The following is a 17,839-nucleotide window of genomic DNA, read 5'->3' on the forward strand; positions in this document are numbered from 1 at the left end:
TAATGGAACAAATAAATTTAAAAGATGTAGGTGTCATGGAATTAGTCAAACAAGTAGGTATCTATCTTGTTTAATAATTCCCTTCATACCTATAATAACAAAAATGATGAAATGATCAATCATTGATCACATCTAAACTGGCTGGTGTCATGCAGAAAAGGATGCAGTCTACATTCAACTTTTAATATTGATTTAAGTTTTGCACTAACTATTCCATTTGAGTCGTTTCTTGCGACCTGGTTTTTGCCTTCCGGTATCTTCAGACACAATAAATGCACACTGACGACGAATATAGTTAATTCTTGCTTACATAATAAAAAAGGCAAAAATCTATGTACTCACTATTAATATATTTAGTAAGTAAGCGCATTAAATTAAAACAATAGAACTAGGTAATGTGTTTTTAATAAAATTAGCTAATGCGAAATGTCAATAAATATATCTACCTACTCATTAGCACATCTTCTTGGCTACGGTCAAAACTCTGAACTAACATGCTCCGCCTATTTTTAACCGCACTTCCATTATAAACTAACAAGCTCCTCCCATTTAGTAGACCACAGCACATAGAAGCGTAGCCAAGAAGATGTTGCAGAAGAATACTAAATAAACTTTGTTATTGTATACCTAATTGATAACTGTATGCATCACCTGTGGCACTGTTTTGTGCCATTCAAATTACGTAACTATAGTGAGTCAACAGTTTTTCCTAGATTGAGGACAGATCGTTTTGCACGAGTCCGTATCGTGTATGATTGCAGCGGCTATAATGCGCTAGCCTTTTTAACAAGAACCGATTTTGTCTGTCATCGATATATAAAAAGATGGCAGCATTCATCATTGATACTTCCATAGATTTTCCATTGTGTTGTATATTGTCTATGATTTTCCATGACAACGAAAAATGTAAACAAACTTTATCAACATCATCAAACAAATGAATTCTAAATCTATAAACACCGTTAAATTTAATATAAGTATACCCTTGTTCTAATAAATTATAATATTGCGAGGATGAAAGATTAATTTAAGAATACGAAAGCTTAATTCAGATTGCAGATAATTTGGCACTATGGATACAGAAGTTTCGAGCGGAAAGCTCTTTTACTTTTGTAGGGAAAAGTATTTCGGCAAATTGCACGATTTTATCAAAGAATGTCTCATAAAATTCCCCAGTGATGGATTATACTTGATGTATAGTGGATTTGGATTAGTTTTCAGCGGAAGGAACCAAGAGGGTATCAGGGAATTAAATTCCCTCCAATCTCATGAAGATATTGTTTTAGCTGTAATAATGTGCCTTATTCATGCTCACAAAAGATGTCCGACTGTAGACCGCGAAGCCATTCAACTGCTGGAAAGTCGCTTGAAAGAAGAAAGGAAAAACGCTTCAAGTCTATCATTGTATTACGGTGCTCTTTTTCTATTCCTTTCCGACAGATTGGACAAAGCTCAAGACTTCATTGTGAAATCTTTAAAATTGGACAGCTCTTCTCCGCAAGGGTTAATATTGAAATGCTGGGTAGATATGTTTAAAAACATTAATAGTTTAAGTCAAAAAATAGCTGACGGTTTTGAATCTCCGCATATTAGTAAAAGCTTCGAGGCAGTTCTCGGCTTGGCAACGTTGAAGTATCTGCAGAAAGATTTCTCTGGGGCTATCATAGTTTTAGAAACGCTGAAGGTGCAACATCCAAATTTGGACATACCTCTAATTGAGCAGATGAAAAACGAGCTTGCTCTTCATAACTGGGACCAAGTCATTGAGATTTCAGATCACATATCGAACGCGGACTCGCAGAATGTCGCCGCAATGAAGTACAGAATACTTGTAACGATTTGCAAGAAAGGAGATTATATAGAATCGGCTGACCTGTTGGATAAATATTTTAACATTTTGGAATTAAAAGAAGGGAAAAACGCTCATTTGTTTTATGAAACGGCGCAATTGTTTTCTCGAACTTGCGGCAGAGCGAATTCAATACTCATTCAAGCTTATAGGTTTGCCAAGCAAGCGGCTGAGCTGCATCCGTCCAACCCTGACTACCTCACAGAGCTAGGACATCAATGTTACATGCAAGGAAAAATCAAAGATGCTGTCCATTTTTTTAAGTCAGCTACTAAAGTAGACGACAATTCAATTAACGCCTTGTGCGGCCTTACGTTATGTCAAATGAATGAGACGGGACCGTCTCAACAGATTGAAGAACAAATTGAATTGTTAAATGAACTCATGGGTAGCAGCAACAGACTTCCGCTAATTCTTTTAATGTCTGCAAAGCTAGAACGAAAATACCCTGATAAAGCAGTCAGCATTCTAAATGAGGCATCTGATATTTTGTTTACTTCCTGCCGCTCCACACCTTATGGAGTAGAATACCTCAAGGTACTAAATCCAGATCTGGTGTTGGAAATCAATGAAGAATACCTTCAGTACGCCCCCAAGAAACCGTCTGTAGTAATGGAGTCGCTGATATTTAACTTTGAAGAAATACTTCCAGTACCGGTGACAAGAAGTCTGTCTTTGCTTGAGAATGTAACAAAGGCTTGTCCAGGATTGGTGCCGGCGATTTATCAGCTATCGAAGATTCAGTTTCTTTATGGGAAAGTCAATCTTGCCCAGAAGAATGTCTTGCAGATAATTGAAAATATCGATCAGACTTATGCCAATGCTCATTTGCTGCTATCTCAAATTTATATTCAGCAAAATCTTTTCGATAGAGCCGAACAAAGTTTGGAAGTCTGCCTCAGTTACAATTTTAAAGTCAGAGACAATCCAATGTATCATCTCCTAAATGGAATAATATTGAAGCATCAGAAGAAACTTTCCGAGGCTTTGTCCTGTTTTTTGTCGGCGTTCAGCTTGATTGGAAGTAAGCATACGGCTTCAAAAAAACCAAACACCGGAACAGAACTAAACTTACCAGATAAAGCAACATTGTTCTTGGAACTCGTCAACACCTACACCGCTTTAGGTCAGCATTCTGATGCTGCGAAAATTATGCAGGTGACCAAATATTCAATCAATCCTTCAATTTTCAATTCAATAATTAGTTGCAATTTGTTCGAAATGAGCAAGTGGACTGTATAGAATGGGGGTTTAATTGTGACCACAAGGAAATAGGGTGCGGAGACTGCTCCTGAAGACAGGACGTTGTGCTCAAACTTAAACTTGTTATGTACAGTAAAAACAAAACAATGATTCGGTTGGTCGATGGTGTGCGTGCGGGTGGGGAGCAGTACTAAATACCTGGCAGCCGATGGGCGCGTATTCGTACGCATACAAACCACGAACCGAATCATTGTTTTGTTTTTACTGTACACTTGTATTCATGGCATGTGTATCAGTGGCGAAGGGTGGAGGTAGGCTGTAAAGATTCGCTATAAATAGTGCACACTAAAATTTTTTAGTCATATGTATTTGTTTTTATTGAACTAAGACTACAATTTACAGATGGTGTTAGTTAGTTTTTAAAAATCAATTAAACCCTGCCTAAGCGAAACCATAATTGTTTTGGTCTAATTTGGGCAATACGACAAAATTGTGCACACTTTTTCATGCATAGTTATTTGTTTTCGTTGGATTAAAAATACATATTACACATATTGTTGGTTAATTTTTTTAATTCATTAAGCCCTGACTAAACCAAACTATAATAAATAAAAAATATGATTCTATTTATTAATATTCAAAGTTATGTATGATTTAATTGCATAATTTTAGATATTTTATAGATAGACATGTATTTTTTGATTATTATCTATTATGGCTTGGTTTCTCAGGGTTTAATTGAATTTTAAAAACTAACCAACGCTATCTGTAAATTGTAGTCTTAATTCAATGAAAACAAATATGTATGTCTCAAAAAGTTTAATGTGCACTGTTTATGGCGGATCTTAACAGTCTACCTCCACCCTTCGCCACTGATGTGTATAATAGATTATAGAATGGTGTTAATGGTCTTATAGCGGGCGACTCATTTAGGTGTTGGCATCGTTACTTTCGAATGACACTAACACTGTTCCAAAGTGAATTCATCTTGCCTTCAATGTAAGAAAAATATGTCCTTCTCTACCTCGCCTTAGTATTATTCGTAGTTCGATTTTGCTTTTTGAACATTCTGTTTTACACTAGAGCAGGTGTTGTTTGGTTAACATTCTATGTAACACTTGAGCAAGTCTCCACTATCTGAATAGCACTGCACTTGAAGCCTATTGAGTAGGTATAGGTATAATTTTTTTATAATCAATTAATATTTTTTTATTTGAGTCTTAGTTAGAAGTTATACAAGATTAAAGAATGTAGCATTCTCATTGGAAAAATCTTGGATCGAGTAAGATTACAATCGTTCACTTGCTGGGTGAGTGCTATTAACTAATTAAGCTGACGATCCAACTGTCTTTGCAAATAATTCCTAATAACTGCACTGTATAAGGTGTTTCAAATTGTGTCATATCCCAGTCGAAGTCCTTTAATTGATGTATCTTCATTTATCTTTCTCGTGCATGTTTCAGGATGCCATTGAGGAGTTTTCATACACGACTGAGGAACCTCGGTTAACAATAGTGAATGCTGATCTTGCTCTTACAAAGTTTGACGTGGATCGAGCAATTGAACTGCTATCTGAAATAAAACCCGGACAGTCTTATTATCTACAGGTAAGTTATACACAGTTACCTATTTGCTAAGAAAACGTTGCATCTATCTAAGAGGAACACAGAGACGCCGAATATTAGTGACTGGAAAGAGAGAGCGGGAGCTTAGTATAGATACATGCCTGGTGAATGATAAGTTATGCAGTCAGCCTTGGAGCTGAATGGAATGTGCTGTCAGCTTAAATCTAAAAAAAATCTATGAAGATCTATCATTTATATGTAAAAGTGTGTAAAAAAAATTTGTTACTAATGCTAATGGTTAAATGATCTGCAATCATTTTGTATGGCAGGTCATTTTCATATTTAATAATAATATACACCTCAGATATATACTTTTTTGAAGGAAATACGGCAGCCGATGGGTCTCGAACCTGTAACTACTGGATTCGTGTCAATGTGTTTTAACCAATTAAGCTACGGATATCCTACTTAATTTTGACGAATTTAACTAAAAGTTCTTACATACAATGCTTATCAAATTGCATTATGTTGACTATTTTTATAATCTTTGTAGTTCTTCTTTATTACTTACATACATACATATATACTGCCCTTCCAAGGAACAAGGCAGTAACTCGCAAAATTTGTGAAATTGAGTTATGAATGCCATCCGTTAGGTAATTTTAAAAGCTATATATTCTGTTCACTTTAAAATCAGAATTATTACTAAAATACCGTTAAAATCCATAATGAAAAAATGGACATCTGCTTAAATAATACAAATTTCTTAGCAAAAAGCCAGTAATTGCACCTATTTATTGCAGTTACTGCTTGTTTATTATTACTTTATTTGTATTTTAACATCCTACTTATAAAAATTATCACCGTTTTTTTATTAATTCAGAGTACTAAGGTTGGAAAAAAACCACATTGTGTCATTTATCTCGAAAGTGTGTGAGAGTCGGTTACTGCCTTCTTCCTTAGGAGGGCAGTATAGAGATCAACAACAATAACTGGAGGTGCGGCATTTTGAAGAAGTAATAGTTTGTAATAATCACATTACGACACTAAACGAAGGCTGCGCATCATGTTATAGTTGTATGTGTCTAGTAAAAAAATGAGGACAATGAGACTTTCAAAATGTAATAATTTGTTTTAAAACTTTCTACAGGCTCATACGAAGTTAGCGCACATCTACCTTAAGGAAAAGAATGACCGTGCAATGTTTGCGTCTTGTTTCAAAGAAGTAGTCGCTAACCATCCTGGATCCGATGGACATACAATGCTTGGGGATGCCTACATGTCAATACATGGTTTGTAACAGTTTTGCATCAATCTCTACAGATAGATTATATCGACTTTTGAAAGGTACAACCACACAAGTGGCTATCGCTAACTTTACAGTAGAGCAAATGCAATGAATTCAACGATGCAACCTGAATTTTAACTCAAGTGATTTATTGTTGAAAACATGTAAAAAAGTGTAAATAGTGACAAATGTTTGATGTGCTAATTTGTCAGATTGCAAGACCAAATAAAATGATATTTGCAATAAAAAAGATGTTTGCCATCTTCAGAAACACATCATAATTATTAGGTAATATCTGCAGCGTTAGGACTAAGATCGGTGGCTTAGTAGTAAGAGCCCTCACACTGCAATCGAAAGATGTGTGTTTGATCCAAGTCCAGGCTCGGTCCAAGATTTTTTCTTATAGAGCATTTTTCTGTCACTTTTCCAAGTTATCCACTATGAGAAACTTTAGTGTGCGTAATCAAATATTGTTATCTATTTTATTGCAGAACCGAGTCATGCACTTGAAGCTTATGAGAAAGCTTTCCATCAGAACCCCCAGGATGCAGCACTTGCAAGAAAGATGGGAACGGCCTTGGTGAAGATGCATTTTTATGACAGGGCTGTAAAGTGCTTCAAAGAAGCTGTGAAGTCTCTTAACAATCCGGATTTGAAGCTAGATCTGGCTGATCTTTACATTAAGGTTAATTTTATTAGTGTATAACCGTAAAATTTAACATAACGATTACTATGGATTTCAAATTGACTTTTAGCAATCATTCCACTCAGTATTACAAGGGTGACACACTTTAATATGACGTATGTTTTGTTGTCAAAACAAAACAAAGTGACTAAGTGATTGTCAGCATTTCCTCAATCATAACTCGATCAGTAGGGTGTATTATGATTTGTTTAATTGCAACAATGTCTCTTGTATTGTATGAACTGTATTTGTATAAATAGCAAGGACAGTCCATAAATCGTCACTCGACTCGAGTCCATCACTTGGCTCACTACTCACATCAAGTCCGGTCACTTGACACAGTCAACCGTCATTCCACTCGAGTCCAGTCTCTTGGTAATATTAACATCTCTGTACATCGCGATCATCATCAGTTAAATAATATAGTTAGTCTTATCAGTACATCTGTACCCGCGATTATAACATCAGTGTCATCTTTATCATTGTATTTATTTATTCTTGTAACGACTTGTAAATTATGTAGAAAAACGATTTTATTTCCAAACCAGCATTATTGCTTGCTATTTCGTTTCATAGACCTTTTGCAGAACCTCTATAATGTATCAGTGGCGAAGGGTGGAGGTAGGCTGTTAAGATTCGCTATAAATAGTGCACACTAAACTTTGATAGACATATCGCACCGTGAGTGTAAAACCAAAGTATCTGCAAAAAACATATTTTGGATATATTAGGCTTTAAAGTCTTCGTTTTGTTAGGAGAAATAGAGTTTCTAAAAAAAAAACATAATATTTGGTTTATATCTACATTATATTGCATGTTCTTTCAATTACTTCACTTTTATATTATTAGGTTTACGACTTTTGCAGTTGTTTTGCATTTAATCTCGAAATTGAAAAATTTGCATATGCGTTGGTTTTACACTCACGGTGCGATATGTATTTGTTTTTATTTAACTAAGACTACACTTTACAGATGGTATTGGTTAGTTTGTAAAAATCAATTTAACTCTGCCTAAACCAAGCCATAGTAGTTTTGGTATATTTTGGGCGATACGACAAAATTGTGCACCCTTTTTCATTCATACTTTTCGTTGGATTAAGAATACATATTACACATGTTGTTGGTTCATTTTTTTAATTCATTAAGTCCTGCGTAAACCAAACTATAATAAATAAAAAATATTTTTCTATCTATAAAATACTCAAAGTTATGTATGATTTAATTGCATAATTTTAGATATTTTGTAGATAGACACGTATTTTTTGACTATTATCTATTATGGCTTGGTTTCTCAGGGTTTAATTGAATTTTAAAATCTAACCAACACTATCTGTAAATTGTAATCTTATTTCAATGAAAACAAATATGTATGTCTGAAAAAGTTTAATGTGCGCTATTTATGGCGGATCTTAACAGCCTACCTCCACCCTTCACCACTGTAATGTATATATATAATATTTATTATACTTGGAAGAATACTTATTGTTTATGACAGAAGGGCAATAAATATGCATGATTATTTGTATTTTTATTCAGTGGGTATACATGTACTTTGCGAGGTATGAGCCAAAGGTACTGCGATTTTAACAGTAAACTCTAGGATTAAGTTAAGTATTGCTGAGGCATTGATGAATATATTTATTTCGTTTTGATTTCACTATAAATGGTAACATTATAAACTATATAATATATGGTTTTGTTGACTTTTAGCTGAAGCAATATGATAACGCTGAAGAGGTGTTGAACACTGAACTGAGCGATCCTGTGATAGTCAACGCAATGGACTTTGTCTCGATGAAGTTCAAGACGAAGGTGCTTATGATGCAGGCTAGAGTGAAGGAGAAGCGTGGTGCGGCAGAGGCTGATCATCGAGGAGCTCTCGGCATTCTCAAGGATGCCAGGGAAAACCAATCCAGGCTGGTCAAAAGAGCACAGCTAGAGTCTCATAGTCAGTATATATTACAGTGGCGAAGGGTGGAGGTAGGCTGTTAAGATTCGCTATAAATAGTGCGCGCTAAACTTTTTTAGTCGTATGTATTTGTTTTTATTGAACTAAGACTACAATTTAGAGATGGTGTTAGTTAGTTTTTAAAAATCAATTAAACTATGCCTAAACGAAACCATGATAGTTTTGGTCTAATTTGGACAATACGTCAAAATTGTGTACACTTTTTCATTCATAGTTATTTGTTTTTGTTGGATTAAAAATACATATTACACATATTGTTGGTTAATTTTTTAAATTCATTAAGCCCTGACTAAACCAAACTATAATAAATAAAAAATATTATTCTATTTATAAAATATTCAAAGTTATGTATGATTTAATTGCATAATTTTAGATATATTATAGATAGACATGTATTTTTTGACTAGTATCTATTATGGCTTGGTTTCTCAGGGTTTAATTGAATTTTAAAAACTAACCAACACTATCTGTAAATTGTAGTCTTATTTCAATGAAAACAAATATGTATGTTTGAAAAAGTTTAATGTGCACTGTTTATGGCGGATTTTAACAGCCTACCTTCACCCTTCGCCACTGATATATTATACTATTTTTTAGCAGCATTATTAAGGGGGGGCTTTGTCTTTTGGCATATTCAGGTTTTATGCATTTCTTTTTATGGTATGTATACAATATACATAGAGCTTGAAGATTCTGAAAGGTGAAACTCGCAACACTAAAACTGATTTCAATAAAATAGTACATAACTCTCATAAATTAGAATTTTGATTCAGTATCTATTAAGTAGCCTTACATGTTTAAAAAATAATAATTCATAGTACCTACGTAAACTATAAAAAAATGTAAAAAAACTAACGGTACATTAACCATTTTAGTTTATTATGTGGATTGTCTCTTACAAGCTCTACGTCACCTTCCATTGGACTATTCGATTTGCCAATGAGGCTCTAAGTATTGTTAAAGAAAATTTTTCATCTTACGTCAGTGTACTTAACCCAATGCTCACGGGCCACACAAAATTGTGTTTTTGCTAATTGCTTTTCAAATGCAAATTAACACGTTAATTACAAAATTAATTAAAAGAGCCCGTAAACATTGGGTTAATGAAAAATATTCAACGATATCTTGACAGGCGATTTAGATGAAGAGAAGCAGGTACTGTCTGGAATCTGTTCGATGCTGGCCTCTCAATATGCTGCCGGAAAGTCAACTGACCAAGCCATTCAGACTTACAAGGAAGCACTTCGATATACCCCGCAATCGCCTCCTGTACTTCTTGCATTGGCTAAGCTTCATATGCAGGTAAAAAACACAACTACACAATATTATTATCTATACCTGAGAAAGAACACATTCAGGGAAACGCAATTTAAGATTTTTTAGCTGCTCGATGTCTATGAATTTTTAACTGAAGACAACTTGCACTAAAATAGATATTTTACAAAAAAGTGATTCGAACCAGGGTTACAGCTTTATTAGTTGGACTTTTTGTGCGGTAGACCAGTCAGAAATTGCCTGCTGTGCGTAAAATAACAGCCTGTGCGCAAACGTAGGTAGGCTTTATCGTAAAAGCGTTACCCTTGCATAAAATGAAGTAGACGATTGTCAGAGACTCAAGAACAAACACCATCAAACTTTATAAAAAAAACCTTGGATTATACCAAGGTTTTGTTTGCATAAGTTAGTAACTTGGATACACTATAATATCTATGTGTATGTGAATCCTATTCGAGACGGATGGCTCTGTTACTTACAGAATAAACATATTATCTCTGGTCACTATAGGTATTTTTTAGGTATGAAATGTTTTTAGGTTATTTAAATTTATGTTTATTAAGAAGATATATTTTAAATAATTGTTTATTGTGGAGACATCGTCATTGTCATACACCTATTTAAATATTGCCGAATACGTCTTATGAAATTGCAAGTGATGCATAATGGCCGATATCCACTTGTAGCATATCTGTGTATCGTATCGGTGTAGATGGGCAAACATTGCACCATCTTGTGTCAAAATGTGATGGGTTCGATCGGCCATTTGTCAGTGTTTTTCATCGTTACATCAAAGGAATGATCTGTCACTCTTTCTGTTTACAGGTGAATGAGCCAGACCACTGTCAGCAGATGTGCGCCATCTTATTGAATGCTGATCCTGTGAACGAGGCCGCATCTGTCATGATGGCAGATCTTGCTTTCAGAAAGGTAAAATTATATTTTTAAAATTTCATATTTATACCATTGATCACTGTCATAAAAGCTGCATATGAATAATGAATACGATGAAGATTAAAATAATTATAGCAACCCTTCGTTTAAAAGATGGCATGTAAAGAAAATTGAACTTTTGGTGGAGAAATGTTAGCATCTTTCTTTGAATTCTCTTTTTTTAATTATTGAATTACATATTTCGTAATGATTGGTTTTATAGGTAGACTTTGACACGGCTGCGTTCCACTTGAAGCAGCTTCTTAGCACGCAGCCCGCTTACTGGACGGCCTTGGAAAGACTGGTGGATGTTCAGAGGAGACTGGGGAACCTGGAAGATGTTGATCCTTTCCTGCTCAAGGCTCAAGAAGCCGGCTATGCTCAGGAGCCTGGTAATAATACCTACTGAATATTAATTGTAAACTGTATCTGACTTATATTGTATTCAATTTATAACACTCGTTCTAGTAGGTTTTCATTGTGTTACCAAACGAAAAAGGGAGGCCCTGGTCCGCGACAGCTTCAAATTCCAAATCTACAATCTAATCAAAGTCCTCACTAGGAAGGCCCCGACCAAAGGTTTGGTTTCCCTGCCGTGCGAGACGGTGTTATCGCTTGACCGATGATTTCTAAGAAGGGCCTCCGGCCTATTCGCGCCCGAATTTACAGTTCGAAGCTGCGACAAATAACCCGCCCCACACCTCTCGCATACCGCGCCTTCCGAGCGAGAAAGTGCGCCGATCCCTTAGATCTGTGATTTAGATAATGGTTGGGCAGTGGAGATTCTCCGGTGAAAGCAGAAGGGACCTCGGGCCACGTCTCGGCGTGGTCACGTGGATCCTCTCGATGCAAAAATGCCGGTCGCGCATTTTAAATGATTATTCACCTATTTGTAACAAAATCAAATTTCATGTTATAATTTATAAAATTGGCTGATTGGAATGTAACATTGTAGTTATATTTTATATTTTCTCTTTTATAATACGAAGAAAAAAAGCTTTTTAAAGATTATTAATAAACTAATTAAATGTATGTAATCTGTAGGTTACTTATACTGCGCCGGATTACACGCTCGTTATTCTGGTGACCCGAATGCGGCGTTGAGATTCTGGGGCCGAGCCCGTAGAGCAGAAGGTCAGTGGGGACGTATGGCCGCTTTGGGTGTGGTGCGGGTGTGCCTGGCTCCCGGGGGAGAGGCTCTCCCTCCGCCGGTTGCCGACGACTCATCTTCTGACACACCTGAAGATATTGAATACAGGTAATCGAGTAACATTTAGGTGTTATGGTTTTTTTTTAGATTATTTCAAAGTGTTAACGAGAGATATATATCGTCGGTGTTTTGTAAAAAAGGCGAATTAACCAAAATGCTACTTTACAGGAGGAGGATTTTTAACTTTTGACATTTATTTGTTTTTTACCTGTAGATGTTATAAATATCTAACAAGTTTATAATAAAGCTTAGAAAGAATACTGGCATTATAATAGTTATATAATATTTTAAAAGGCCTAATATGTCACATTTGCTTTTTATTTCGTAATTTTAATTAATTTAATTTTAGTCCATTATCGTTTTTAAGTACTTTCCTCTGGAGATAAAAATTCGCCGTTTTTACACAACAAAGCTAGTGGGGTACATATTGTATTTTCATTAAAATCTCGATTTCGCCAAAATGGTTGATTCGCCCTTTTTACAAAACACCGACGATATATAAATTAGTGAAGTTTATGAAATGTTCATTTGAAGTACGGATATTTGAGTGATGGAATTCAATTAGTGCATGACTTTTTTCATAAATCGGTTGTTAGTGTTACCTTGTTGAAATTGACAGTACTAAAATGCAATCATGATCTATGTTTATAATTCACGTAGGATGCAATATAACATTGGGCAAGGAACAGTGTTCAAAATAAGATGGTGTAAAATTTTCAAATCCCCCATTTTCTGTAATGAATTCAGATAAAAGAAGTCACCTTGCTCTTGAAAATTTGATTACATCTTCCATTAGGTCATCAGTGCAAACTTATTATTATTATTACCATCAGCCGTATTCATTCTACTGTTGAAATTCCTGTACCGCACACGTAAACAAGTTTCATTTCAAAAACATTCTGAAATCGCTATCAAATATGTAATAAGAGTTTCATAGGCTCCCTCCTTACATATTCGTTCAAATTCTGTTGTGCCTACTAAAGAAAGAGCCTTCTATGATATTTCACATTAAAATCGTAAAAGCAAATTTCAGTTTGTGATAAGTCCCATTTTTCTATGGCATAACCTTCCAAACTGAGTTTATATGAAAATTAAGAGACAAGGTGTCCTCTTTTTTGTTCTCGTTTATATGTTTATGCTCCATCTGTATAGAAGAAGGTTTTCTTCAGCATCTTTCGTGCCTACTTTTTTCGTGATATAAATCATAAAGTTTTATTGTTGTCGTTAGAGATACTCGTTCCTTTGCTCTGGGCATGGCGGAGCGATTGCTGACGGAGCTTCAGTCATCGAACAACAATGATCCGGCGGAAGCGCTGGAGTTAAAGTTGTTGGGAGCTCGTCTTGTCTTGGCCGGGAGAAGGAAGAGCGCTGCCGAGGGGACTCTTAGAGGTCTACTGCAATTGGCTGGTGAAGAAGGACACACCGATGACGTAGGCGTGGCTGTGACGCTTGCTACCGCGTAAGTTCATTTACAGCTATATAATAACGTTCCAAAGTATGCACATTTGTAGTTTCGTTTTGGACCCAAATAAGATTATCAGAAGTAATGATATCAAACATAACCGGTATCATACAAGAAAATGGTATGTATATTTATCATCTATTTGATGACAAGTTATGATCATACATACTGGTGGGGCAAAAGTTAGCAAATTCCCAAAATAACTTCAACAGTTTATTTAAGTATGCAATTATTAATAAAAATTGTACAACATTAAAATAAACTTTTATAATATAAATATTAAGAGTGATTGTTACTAAGCAAATAATTGCAAAGGAAGAAACATTCTAAGTAAAATACATTAAAATGTTTGCAAGTGTTTTGGCTTACATCAAAACACTCATTGAATTGTTTAGGCCCTGTTCGTACTAGTCTGCCACTTGCCTATGAGATAATAGAAATAATGACCACAATTCACAGTGATGACAGCGATACACTATGCTGAGTATTGCAGGTCAAATATGGTTGGCTGTTGGTGAACTAACTACGATCTTCGATTTCGGAGATATGGGTTTATTTACTGCATTTATACAAAATTATTATAAAATCACTCAGGGCCTGGAGTTTCAGAAAAAGATGATTATTTCCTAAATGCCTTAAGCTAATGAAGCCATTTTGAATTCATCATTCTAAACAGTAGTCTGATTTTTTACAGCGAATATTAAATTTAATTCATTGATGTAGTCATGTGTTTTCAGGTATCTTGTGCTGAAGCAATCGCAGCGTGCCCGCAACCAACTGAAGCGGGTGTCGCGAGTGAATTGGAGTCCGGAGCGAGGCGAGTGGCTGGAAACGTGCTGGCTGCTGCTGGCCGATTGCCTGTTAGCGGCCGGGAGTGGCGGAGGCAATTCCGAAGCTGCCAAAGACGCCTTGGACAGAGCCCTCAGACATAACAAGTCGTGCGCCTCGGCTTATGAATATTGCGGTTGGTGACAATTTTATGTGATAATGTAAACATCTTACATAAAAAACTATACAGCAGTGGCGAAGGGTGGAGGTAGGCTGTTAAGGTTTGCCATAAATAGTGCAAATTAAACTTTGTTAGTCAAACGTATTTGTTTTTATTGAAATAACACTACAATTTACAGATGGTGTTGGTTAGTTTTTGAAATTCAATTAAACTCTGCGAAAATCAAGCCATAATAGATAATAGTCAAAAAATAGTTGTCTACGTATAAAATATCTAAAATTATGCAAATAAATCATACAAAACTTTACATATTTTATAGATAGAATAATATTTTTTATCTATTATAGTTTGGTTGAGTCAGGGCTTAATGAATATAAAAAATGAACCAACAATATGTGTATGTAATATGTATTCTTAATCCTCTTAATCTTAATCTTAATAAGTATGAATGAAAAAGAGTGCACAATTTTGTCATATCACCCAAAATATACCAAATCTATTATGGTTTGGTTTAGGAAATGTTTAATTGATTCTTAAAAACTAACCGACACCATCTGTAAAATGTAGTCTTAGTTCAATAAAAACAAATATGTATGACTAATAAAGTTTAATGTGCACTATTTATGGGGGGATTTGCCTCGTGGCCTCCACCCTTTGCTACTGCTATACAGGGTAGAGGCCACGAGGAGAATGTTGGCATACTTTGGCCACATCATGCAGCATCCTGAGAGATATTGACTTCTGCATATTATCATTCAAGGGAAAAAATAGATCAATAAAATTGGTTTATAAATATATACATTCCTAAGTAGGTACTCTTTAAATCACTAAATGGATGACATACTGAACTATTTCAATACGAGAGTAAAAGTATCAGAATTTTGAGCTATGATCACTATTGCAACGAGAATAGATACAACTCTCATCTACATTGGTTTTATCATCTGTTTGTATTTCATATTGTATTTACATCAATAGTAATTTAACTAACTCTGTGATCGCAATCATATCATCCCATTTATTCGAAAACTAATTGTTTCTCTCGACTTAGAAAAAATGTCTTGTTTTTATTTAATATATTTTTAACTTATTTTCAGGAGTTTTGTCGGAGAAAGAACAATCTTATAAGCAAGCCGCTCTTCATTATGAAAACTCTTGGAACTATGGTGGGAATGGAAACGCTTCAGTTGGATACAAATACGCCTACTGCCTGCTCAAGGCTAAAAAGTCAGTACATATACATGCATAATATAATATATTATATTTAAATTAATTTACTTCTTAGGCTCCTATGCACAGTCACGCTTATGTAAATTAGTGGGTTTATGCAGGCTTATCCGACTCTAAGTAACATTCCATAATACATAACTCCCATTCTAAGTAACGCATAGCACACAAGCCGACTTATTTACATGAGCCCGTAATATACGTTCAACTGTACGCTTTATTAAATGCTCTATTTTTAAGAATTCAATTACACTTCTTTCAAATGTCGCAATATGTCAAAAATACATATTCTTATTACATATTCCCTTTGATCACTATGAAGTAAGCAATACTTATATCTTACTCTTTTGTATAAATGATATACAAGAAAGTATTATTTAGAAGAAGTATTTTATGGTTGGATTTTTTAAAAATTATTGTCATTTCTAGTTGTCAAAACTATGAATGTATTATAGTTTTGCATTAATTGACTACAATCCAGCGTACATTTTGTCCACTTTCAAAGTGGTATCTTAACAGGTTTTTACGAAAATGTATTTTAGCCATTTGGGGTGGAGGTCAGAGAAAATGTGACGTCTTAAAGTAAACAAAAAATATAAAAGGATCTGAAAACACAATATTGGAGATCATATTAAAAATACATCATATTGTGTGGACGGCGATTTCTCTCAACCTATTAAAATGTAACACATTTGGAAGAATCATGTCGATTCACAATATCTTCCAAATCGTCCATGCTTTGGATCCAAACACACATTTAAAGAAAAAGAATGTTAATTTGTCAGATTTACAACTCGAACCCGTGACCTACAGCTTCAGAAGTAGACATTTTGCCATTTGTCCAAGGTGGGCTCTCCTATTGTGGTTTTCATAATATAGTCAATTTTTCACAATGTAACGTATATTATCAATGATTTGTTTTCATTAGTAAAATACTTGTTACTTTGGTATATTTCCCTAGGTATGCCGATGCTATAGCTGTGAGTCGAGAGGTGCTGATCGCTCATCCGGATTGTCCGAAGATACGCAAAGATGTGTTGGAGAAGGCACGTAATAATTTGCGGACTTAAATAAATAATATTATAAAGGTAAGGATAACTTGATCAATTGAATGTGTAGACTGCGTCTTCTATATCGAGGCATACATGTCATCGCGGTTGTTTCTGGAACTAAAACTGTTGCAATACTGCCAGCGTGCAAAAAGCACGTGGCGTAATGATGTAATCGCATACAGTGCCATGACGTAGATGTCAATATATAGAAAGTGCACAGTAACTCTATCATTGCAATTTGTAAATTATTTTATTACTTAGCGGAATGCTTTGTTGAGTGACATTATTAGAATTAACGGCCTCTATGAAATATCAAATTTAGTTTTCTTTTGTGTTTAATCTTACATTTCTTAGTTTAAATAATTATTATAATTACAAAATATTTACCTACTAAAATAATTTAAGTCCAATATTTCTTAGAATGTTATTTTTATTAATAATAATTGTTATCTGTTGATAAGTACCTATTCTTTTATACATCAATGTTGCAATAAATAGGTGCAATAATAATTAGGTAAATTTATACTGTTTTATTGTACTATTTTTTAGTGATTCAGTAATTTAAATAAAATAATAATTGTAAGTAAAAAAACAATTTGTTTCACAAATAACTTCATAATCTTTCTACATAATATTATGTCCATGGCAGTAATACATTGATAAATTAAAATCTTCCGTTTTAAAAGAAAATATTTTTACACAAAGTTTCATATTTACTTTATTTATTTTGTTTTGCTATATGTATGTGTATCACTGGCGAAGGGTGGAGGTAGACTGGATCTGACATAAATAGTGCACACTAAACTTTGTCAGTCATACATATGTGTTTTCATTGAACTAATTCTACAATATGCAGATAGTTTTGGTTAGTTTAAAAAAAATACTAAGCCCTGCATAAACCAAGCCATAATTAATTATAGTCAAAAAATAGTTGTCTATAAAATATCTAAAAATATGCCATTGAATTATACATAGTTTTAGATATTTTATAGATAGAATAATATTTTCTATATATGTATTACGGTTTGGTTTACCAGGGTTTAATGAATTTCACAAAACTAACCGACATGTTTAATAAGTATTCATTTAACATAAACAAATAAGTATGAGTGAAAAAGTGTCCACAATGTTGTCGGATCGGCCAAAGCATACCAAAACTATTGTGGTTTGGT

The 17,839-nt window shown here is 34.4% G+C and overlaps 1 protein-coding gene across 1 annotated transcript; it reads left to right on the forward strand.

Annotated features, from left to right (window-relative positions):
- Positions 1 to 960: 960 nt before the first annotated feature.
- On the forward strand, positions 961 to 16,795 carry LOC147078886 (tetratricopeptide repeat protein 21B-like). The gene is made up of 13 exons (XM_085950723.1): positions 961 to 3,007; positions 4,516 to 4,659; positions 5,768 to 5,909; positions 6,397 to 6,590; positions 8,301 to 8,538; positions 9,692 to 9,861; positions 10,660 to 10,764; positions 10,991 to 11,159; positions 11,812 to 12,025; positions 13,206 to 13,436; positions 14,177 to 14,403; positions 15,486 to 15,615; positions 16,577 to 16,795. Exons 1-13 carry the CDS (start codon positions 1,073 to 1,075, stop codon positions 16,683 to 16,685), a joined length of 4,008 nt encoding a protein of 1,335 aa, XP_085806849.1. The 5' UTR covers positions 961 to 1,072; the 3' UTR covers positions 16,686 to 16,795.
- The last annotated feature ends 1,044 nt before the right edge of the window (positions 16,796 to 17,839 follow it).

The sequence above is a fragment of the Rhyacophila brunnea genome, unplaced genomic scaffold (assembly GCF_057557595.1).
Source record: "Rhyacophila brunnea isolate RB1 unplaced genomic scaffold, BYU_Rbru_1.0 scaffold_10, whole genome shotgun sequence".
NCBI lineage: Eukaryota > Metazoa > Arthropoda > Insecta > Trichoptera > Rhyacophilidae > Rhyacophila > Rhyacophila brunnea.